The sequence below is a fragment of the Helicoverpa armigera genome, chromosome 17 (genome assembly GCF_030705265.1).
Source record: "Helicoverpa armigera isolate CAAS_96S chromosome 17, ASM3070526v1, whole genome shotgun sequence".
NCBI classification, from domain to species: Eukaryota; Metazoa; Arthropoda; class Insecta; order Lepidoptera; family Noctuidae; genus Helicoverpa; species Helicoverpa armigera.
In genome coordinates, this window is record NC_087136.1 from 1,232,041 (window position 1) to 1,241,886 (window position 9,846).

Here is a 9,846-nt window from a genome sequence, read left to right on the forward strand (position 1 = left end):
ATAGTGTGAAACAACGCGCAGAGGATTCAGCTCACTAAAAGTTTTGGAATTAATTGAAAGTGCGTATTTAAAAATAGACACGATATTCTTATAATAATTAAAACCTTTTAAACAAATGATTGTTCTTCGCTGAGTTTAAAACTATAACCATAGACTACGAGCCATTAGGAGCCATTCGACCTTTTGTTTTATAGTCTGTGTCGTTGAATCATCTGTGACTTTATAAAGAAAAAAAAATCCGGACCATAGACTCTGCATGTCTTATAAAAAAATGGCGATTGTTAAATTTTTGTTGAGAGTTTGAAAGCACAATCCTCAAGCACATATTTAAAGTTTAAATATCTGTTGGTGAAACTGTGAACATATATCCTAAAAATGGCTGACGCTTTGGTAGAGCGGAGACCTACCGCTCGGTTTTTCTGCCACAGGTGTAACATTGAATTCGAAGATGTTTTGCAGGTAAAAATCAATAGTTTTGGTTATATTTGACCTTAAATGGACATCCCTCTAGTGTTTTTCGTCTCAATATGATATGTACTTGGATGGTGAACCATTAGAATGCGTTATAATGCAGTTGTTTAGAAAAGGGCGATATTTCCGTGGCTAATTTCCAATGAGGCTATTGGTGCAGCCGGTCGGTTCACAATACTGCGTGACATTTCTTTGGAAAATTGTTCAGGGGTCGGGATTGACGGAAATTGTCAATTTCACACAGTTACATCATTTGTTATGCATCGTTTTGCATTGTGGACCCTGCCCAGTACCTACGTATATTTATGTACTCGCCTTTGTAAATTTATACATCCCACAATAGCGTGAGGAATGTTATTGATGTCAAAAGGTACTGCTTTAATAAGTTCCAAAACAGAACCACCAAGGATAAGGTGTTACCATAATGCTGAACATAACAATGTATTACTCATCATCCATAATATTTGTGCAATGTTAAATGCAATTTGTTATCTCCACCAACTTTTTCTTTTAGAAACGACAACAGTATTGTATTTATAGTTCTAGTAATTGAGCCAACAAATATGCTTCCTATACAAGACATATCCTCCAACTAAGAGTTGAACAAAAATAAAAAGTATTTACCATCATATTTCAGGATTATACATGCCCATACTGCGCAAGTGGTTTCATCGAACAGCTTGAGAATGAGACAGAGGGCCTGGCATTGTCAGGAGACGACTTCAGCGATGCAGACATGAGCAATATTGATGATATGAGCAATATCGATGACATGAGCAACCTGGACGACTCAGACGACATTCACCATTTGTCACAAGTATGTTGTTTTATATATTCACTCATAATATAGGTCAATAACCCTTCTATACACCCTTGGTAGATCGACTTAATACTACTAATAATTGTTAAACTAATTAGGCCTGATAAAAGTATATGTGCCAGATAGTTTTCAAAATAACTGGCAAAACTGATATGCAAGTATCAGCAACAAGTTTTATCCTGTCTGACTTATAAGTATGTATGAACTAGTACCAAAGTTAACAATATAACAACAAGTTACAATACTACTGAAGAATTGTAACACTACATACTTGCAATATGCTATTGTTCTTCTACTATTATTTTTTTTTATATTAAATCAGTGAATGACTGATTACTTAAACAAATGTTGGACTGATATCAGTCTTCAATGACCATTTCAGTACATTACAAACCTTTCATATCAAATTCTTCTGCATGCATTTGTCATAAAGATGTACTCTCCTTCAAAGTTGAGTTTTAATCGGTCACAGCGGTCATACAGTATGTCCAATGACATGTGAACAGCTAACTAGCCATCAGCATGACTCATTTGAAAATGTTTACAATTATTATCTGATACTACTATAATTTGCATGCTTGATAGTCACTTGGTTTCAATGATAATCTGATTAAACTGAAGATAAACTTTCAAAAAAGAAATTACATTTTATGATGTCATAACTGGATTTGGTAATAAGTTATTGTCAAAAAATTGCATCTATAATCTGTAATTAACCTGTTTTTTATGATAATTTGGTGTGACAAACACAACACATAATATTTTTATGTGTTTGTTATACAGTGTTACATTATGTTTTGCTTTCTTATTATACTGTACTTAATTTACTACATAAGTAACAAGACTTGCTAGAATTCAGCATGAAATAAACAAAATTGCAAATCTGTGTATAAAAAATATAACTCAACATTATGAAATATTTAATTATGTAGATATACATAGATGTTACTAGAACAATAGTGGTATAATGGTACCACATGTGGAGTTGTTAATAAGTATGTCAGGATCCCCCGGGATGCGGTTGTTCTAATTCGCCAACGTTCGTTATCGCGGTCGCGTGAGGCACGGTCGCCACGTGACGTCGGCGCGACGTGTCACCCACCGTATCGTGATAACGTGTGTTGTGAACTTTCCACCGTATGATCAACTACGGACCTACGGCACAGCTTCACAAACCCACGTGGCTAACACTGTATTAATAGATTAGATCGATTCGTTTGCCGATGTTTATCTACGCCTTATTGCCCTCTCGGAAATGCTGATAAGAATTTTAATGTTGTTTTGCATGAAAGTTCTAGACGTTTGTTTACGTTGTGTTATCATTTTAGTTTATTTACATAAAAATATTTTTGCGCATAAGATTTGTTATTTTGACTGAAACTCATTTTTTACAATGAATTTCAGTCTTGTTCTACATTAATTGCAATTATTTTTGGTGAATTAGTTGCGGTACTATTGCACAATGATTAGACTAATATGCTGACTGTGGATTACATACTCATACGTAAATGTCACGTCATATGACGTCACTTATAAACTACCTACTCATGCCGAGGATCGCAACAATAGGAACAATTTATTCGTATCTGAGAATAGGAGACAAACAGGGAATTTAGATATATGAAAAATATTGAGGAGCTTAAGATTCTGCTAAAACAGAAAACTGCGCACTTAGTCGAGGGTAGTCAACCTACCTGACCACCTTCACAACTTTAGTTTTTACAATAATGTTATAAAATTAAGTGAAAACGTTGTTAGAATATACCTCCTATAGAACGTAGGCGTATTTTTTCGAAGTTTCGACACATCGGGACATAAGTAGTCTCTACTCTATTGGTGTCCTTCAAAAGGTCAAGGTTATAGTGATTACCGGGCTGGTCATGTGTTTACTTAACATTAGTAAAAGTATTATCTATGTAGGTAACATTTGTATTGTGGTTATTTCCTCTACAATTTATATCAATTATTGGATAGTCTGCATCGAACCTGTTGTTGTACCTGATTTTTTACGTCAGCGATTTTTTTTTGCTGACGTATCGACGAAACAAGTTCACTTTAAATTCTTACTTATTATGGTACGTAACGTAATACGTACTGCTTATTTAATTCGCTTCTTGCAAACTCACATAAATTAACAAAAAATAATATGCCCTCAGATGTTATGTTGATAACTCCGTCTAAAACCTATAATTTTTCTATTTTCAGGGCACCCCTCCAATGTTGAACGATCTAGCATTCCTAATGTCAGGCGGCCGATTACGGTAAGTTTACTTAACTTGGTAGAAAATATTAAAAAGATATCTATGTTGTTTTACATAGTAAAAAATAAATAAAAAGTAGACACATACCTACGTAGGCAAAAATCGGTTATTATCCGTAGAACATTCGCCCAAACATCTAGTAGACGATTGAGCGACGTCAGGCCACCAGTCCCAAGAGTCTAGCCAGCATTAAATGTTATTGAAAAGTAGAATATACTTACAAACAAATAGCAATATCGCACGCAAATTCCATTCAATACCCCAAGGGGTGCATAAATTTTGAATTGTGTGTCCAATGACCATAAAACAACAAACACGCATTGATACGCACTTTTTCAAAATAACAATGTTTTTCGACATTACAATATATGAATAGCAACTGTCCCGGTTCCTACTTTTCGATACACTCGGGAGGTAGTTTTCGCATTATTTTGGAAGTTCAATTCCATGTGCTTATTCTGCTTTTTACTAACGGTTGAGTATGTTAATTAAATTGTTGCAAGTACTCTTTTACTTCGAGTCCTAGTTGCACACCAATAAATGATGAAATTTTATATTGGTCATCGCGCTTCTCAACCAAAAAAACAATGGTTGGTAATCGCAAGATATGTTACTGGCGGACAGGTGAACGTGTTTCGAAACCTATACTTGAGGATACTATTTGCAATCAAGCGGAATTTAATAAAACATAGTAAAAACTGCACTGATTAAGTAATTAATAATGTACCTGTGTCTTTATTGTGCGATGATGCCAGTTTGAAGCTCTCGAATTGAGTCATCGGTATCCATTCCAAGTTTAAAAGATATAGAGCTTTTGAAAGCTGAATAGAGGTTTAGACAAACTACTACATATTATAGGAATTTTAATACTTGTTGCGTCAGAATATCGGTAAGAGATTATTAAGCTTCTTCTAAGGCAGTATTGCCGAATGTTCTTATTTTGGCGGGCCCACAAGCAAGAGAGCAAGTTTTAATCCTTGAGATTGAGAGGCGACGATTTTATTTATAAGTTGTTATGATTCAGCCCAATAACCATGATTTTGCGATCGCCAGCGCAATTTTGTTTCGAATACTTACGCAGCCATACAACTAACTTTATACTTGTGAAATGAATTAGTGAATAATTTCCAATTGTTTTTTTACTTGCAGCGGCGCGGGTCGGCGCGAGACGCTGATGGAGCAGCTGGTGTGGATGATCGGCGGCGCGCGGGCGGGCGCGGGCGCGGTGACGGCCGGCGCGCCCTTCGTGCTGGTGGGCGCGCCCGGCGACTACGTGTTTGGCGGTGAAGGTTACAACCTCCTTGTTTTGCTTCTACCTCTTTGGTTGCGCCCTCGCTGCGAAAGTTTTAGTTCGGTGGTGTTGCGTGTTCCATTTTCAATTTTGTCTGTGATTTTTTGAATTTTTGAAATGTATTGTTGCCGTGGTTTTCGAGGTTTCCCCTCAAATGTAAAAAAGTATTTAGTTTATCCTTTGTATTAGTTTCTTTTGTATCACAAAGGCAAGGTTACCTCTGATAGTTCATGTAATTTTGCATAGGTACCTATGTTTTAAATAAGATTTTGTATTATTTGTAAGTCTCTGTTTTATTTTTTTTCATATTGCGTTTTTTTACCACACTAACAGTACTTTAGTAAGAGGTCATAACCCAATGCTCGCACTTTTTCCAGGTCTCGACGCAGTAGTAACACAATTGCTAGGACAGCTAGAAAATGCAGGGCCTCCGCCCCTACCCCGGGAACAGATAGCAGCCCTGCCTTCAGTCGTCGTCACTGAAGAACAAGTCGCCGCCAACACATCGTGTTCTGTCTGCTGGGAGAACTTTCAGTCTGGTGAGTTACCTCTTGCAAATTATGCTGTCCTGGTAATTCAGAAGTGTAATCGATGCAAGTAGTTCTATAGGATGTCTAAAAAAGTGGTAATGTGTACAGCATAGATGATTTTACTAGACAAACTATTATCGACCTTGTCTTCTTTGAAATAGAATCCAAAATAGGTTATCACAACTTTCATATGCAGTCACTTGTGCTCTTCGTGAGACAGAGAAAAAACTCCTCGATGCGCTCCACCAATCTTTATATCTTATGAATGACTAAAATTGTAAGTGTTTCTTATGGATTTTAATTTGAGTTCTCATAATTGATGATTGCAGGCGAGTCAGTATCTCGGTTAGAGTGCGACCACATCTTCCACGCGAACTGCATTACACCGTGGCTGCAGCTACACGCCACGTGTCCCATCTGCCGGCGCTCGCTGCTGCCCGAGGAGGCGGCGGACGCGGCCGAGCCCGCGCCCGCGCCGCCGCCCACTGCGGCCACCGACACCAGCGCCAGCGCCACCACCACCGGCGCCACCACGCCCTCCACACAGGCCCCGCCCACCGACACCTCCGCCAGCCAGTACCGTGAGTCCTTATGTAAGACTTACTGCACACTAACATGCTATCCTAGTACCTCTACTAATTACCTTGTTACCTTCATCATCACCCAAGACTTTCCCAACTATGTTGGGGTCGGCTGCCAGTCTAACCGGCGAGCCGAGCATCATTATTTTTGCCTTGCTTTTATTGAAATTCATTTTAAGCCATATGACTTTTTGTCAGATTAATCGATCTATAGTCGATCGATTGATCAATAGTTTCAAACATACCGATGGCGCCGAACAAGCCATTTCAGGTCGTTAATCGAAGGTATTGACTGACGATTCAGTTAGTTTTCTGTAAAAAATAATTGCCGCTTTGTCCATTTCACTAAGCTGAGGCTTGATAGAGTTGACAACTAGTTGTTTGCGGTCGAGACTGAGACGTGTGGTGTTGCAGCGTCGCTGACGCAGCTGCTGGTGCGGCGGCTGCCGCGGCGCGGGCTGGCGGGCTGGGCGGGGCTGGCGGAGTCCAGCAGCTCGTCGGGCAGCATGTCCACGGCGTCGTCGGTGACGGCGGGCGGGGTGTGGGCGCCGCCCTCCAACACCAACTCGTCGACGTCGAACTCGTCGTCGTCGCTGAACTCGGCGGAGCGCGAGCGGCAGTACAACATGGACATCGACTTCGACTAGCTCCGCGCCGCTCTGCGCGCCTGGTACTGTGATGTGATCGTGATACGACATTGTTCGATAGTAAGTTGAAGCGTTTATTTTTTTATTTATGTCGAAATTGATGATAATATTTTTCATAGTGTCACATAAATATGATTGTACGAGATCTATGTATAAAATATATAGTTATACCATTAAAAGTTCTTACATTCTAGATAATACATCAGCATATAAAGGATCAGTCGGAGTTGTGTGCCTTTGATTTGTATTGCAGTGTAGTGTAACATTTCCATACGAGAAGACACAGTGGATGTTTTTCGAATGTCACATGCTATCATAAAACAGTCGTATGACAGAGACAATGGGCGGTGTACATTTAAAAATACATATTATGTAACTAAAAGTAAATTATTTTGCTACTGTGAAGTTAATGGATAAGTTATTATTTACAAAATGTTTAGTTTTCATCTGTGTACAAAATTACCTGAGTGAATAATGATGTTGCATGTTTGTTAAACGCAATTTTCTTATTGCATTGATTTTATTCTTTTGTAAATTTTGTAAATAAGCATGTAAGTTTAAGAACTTTGCTATAAGCTGTAGTATATTTAATACTCAGATAAATAGCTGAATATATATTTCGCCAAATGATGTGATTTTAAATTGGGTTAATCGATATAAGGGGATCCTTTTACTACATGTTTCTATAATCATCTAGTTATCCAAATACTTTAGACCTTAAAGGGATATTCCATCTATGTTGACAATGCAAGAATCTTTGAATTGATTAAGCACATATTTTTTTTGTATATAGTGAATGAGTTCTAAAGAATAATACTTTTATTTTCTGCTTTTGGAAGAAGTGTTTTTTTTTATAGTGCTGACCTTTTTATATGAGCCGCTTTTAACTGGGGAGCATGCTCGCTACTGAGGACTTAGTGAGTGTGGCAGACGTTAGACGTAGTGTGTGTAGCGTAGCCTACAGTACGCGTGTGTGTGGCGGCCCTAGGCCCGCGTCACACCCAGCGGTTGTGAGAGAATGAGTACATTAAATTATTTTATTATTAAAACTTTATTTCGACTGAGTGCTGTATGTATTCTGTTCTGTTTGCGGTTTGCTCAAGTGTACAATGATAAACAATGGGATTGAAAATGTCATTAAACTACTAACACGTAAGATTACGTCCAGTCTGTAAGTAGTGGAGTAGTTGCGAGTTGTAGATGAACACTACTTGTGCTAAGATAAGACGACTCTACGGAGTGGAAATGTGTGACCTATTGAACATTGAGATGTCGTGTCGATCTTATTTTTGTAATACGCACTAGGCAGGGACAATCCTGGTAGAGATATCGGGGAGTTTTATTAATTCTACAATGATACCAGAGTGAGAAGTTTTTATGAAGATATATTTCAATAGGAATGGCATAGTTGATATACTAGTGTTACTTAATCGAGTTTGTTGAGTATATTTGTAAATAGGCGGGCGCGGGCTCGAGTGCAGCGGGCTCGGGGCCGACGGGCGGCGTGACGTCACACGAGCCCCGCCCGCCTGCTGATGTAAGGCAAACCGAGCAGCTCACAGCGAGACACCAACACTTCTCAAAGCTAACAATACTCGATGTTCCTATCCAACTTAGGTTACTTACTAGTGTCGATTGGACAGATGTGTCACCGGGCCGAGCCGACTGCATTACTGACCCTCACATACAAATCGGAGACGCGATAAATTTCCCATAATATTAGAATGTATAAAATTATATCTTGCCTAATTACTGTAACACTGTGTAAGGTAGAAATCATTATCATACTTAGGCTCTTGGTGATCCATGTGTCTCAAAATATGCATTTCAAATTTTAGATCCGGAACTATCTGGGTCTTAAGACTGATCTCTTAAGTGTTAATGCTTAAGGTATATAAAATTTGAAATTGTATTTTTGTATAATCTTCACTTAGTCGTAGAATAGGCCTAAAATTCGGAGCATTAGGTTTGACACTGAATCTGTGTCCTAAGAACTCGAGGTTATAGTTGACAGGGGCAGTCGCATCGCTTATGAAGTATTTCCACCTGGTTCATATTTATTGGTAGGTAGGTCGGAACACACCAGTTGTAAGCAAATTACGGTTGAAAACAATTAATTTGATATGGAACTTTGTGGTGTGGGCGAGCGTTATCTAGGTCGATGTCAGCAGGTGTTTGTAGTGAAAACACATTAGGATTTCCGATCGTCGATACCGATAGCTGCATTTCTGTACTTCGGACTATCGATTCGAATAAATATTTAATGCAAACCTTTCGAACATAATCAAGGGTCGTATAATTAAAAGCATAAATTGTTGCGTACCTTAGCTGTCTTAAATAAGTAAATAGATTTTTTGTTAAATTAGTAATCTTATTTTGGGTTTACATAAAATTAACCAGGCTTTCAATTTGTTATGTCACTATTATTAAGTTATTTATCATTGTACACAATATGAATGCGAGAATACATATTTTCATATTTGAAAAATATGGATATAAGTATCTTGAAATATACCTAATATTGTAAATACAATAATTGTCATTAAAATTCAATAAAAAACAGTATTCCACAATCACCTGTCTTTTATTAAATATTGTTTGTTGACTTAGAAAACTCCGTTGCTTTGTGGAATTTATCGCACGAACATTTTGTTAAGAGCAGAAAAATGTAAAAAAATCGTGTAGTAAAGTTTTTATTTCCTTGTTACGACTTAAATGCATGAAAAACCTGAAAGGTGTGAAAAAATAGAATGAAGCAAGATGTTCGTGTGATAAAACCGTAATTTTAATAATTGAATTTTGGGATTAAAACTAATAATTTATCATTATTTATTTACTATTTTATATTTATCATACAACTAAGTAGCGAGTTCGACAAAGTTCTATATCAAATTATCAACTTTTTTTTTACATTACATTATGTATAAAGGAAGTCTTAGAGGTTTGTAAAACGTTAAATTACCAAGAAAATGTAAATGTAAAAAAATAACATAAAAATTTAATGTAAAGTTTGAAAATAAATGCAAGTATATTGATTTTCGTGTTGTTATTTCCCCATAATTTTGGTGTTATGAGTAGTTCAGATTTTATCATAATTCCGCGAAATTCTTGATATGAGGGACCGTGTGTGAATCCCCCTTCCATTTGAAGACCACATTTTACGTGGAGCAGACTTACGTGTGCTGACTTGTCTGCCCTAGGTTAAACATTTCAATTGTATCCCTAGATCTTTGCTACAAGAAAAC

The 9,846-nt window shown here is 37.5% G+C and overlaps 1 protein-coding gene across 4 annotated transcripts; it reads left to right on the plus strand.

Annotated features, from left to right (window-relative positions):
* The first annotated feature begins 200 nt into the window (after positions 1-200).
* On the plus strand, positions 201-9,636 carry LOC110376902 (E3 ubiquitin-protein ligase RNF126). Of its 4 annotated transcripts, XR_002429568.3 has the most exons (8): positions 202-459; positions 1,109-1,288; positions 3,497-3,552; positions 4,702-4,841; positions 5,221-5,382; positions 5,703-5,966; positions 6,369-6,661; positions 6,796-9,636. XR_002429568.3 is itself a non-coding variant. In XM_049846108.2 (7 exons), the coding sequence occupies exons 1-7, from the start codon at positions 376-378 to the stop codon at positions 6,599-6,601; spliced, it is 1,113 nt and encodes a 370-aa protein (XP_049702065.2). In that variant the 5' UTR covers positions 201-375; the 3' UTR covers positions 6,602-9,636. The 4 variants fall into 4 exon arrangements, 3 of the variants coding, with proteins under 3 accessions (XP_049702065.2, XP_021191216.3, XP_021191217.3); XM_049846108.2 differs by having other exon boundaries at positions 201-459; positions 4,702-4,835; positions 6,369-9,636; XM_021335541.3 differs by having other exon boundaries at positions 6,369-9,636.
* The last annotated feature ends 210 nt before the right edge of the window (positions 9,637-9,846 follow it).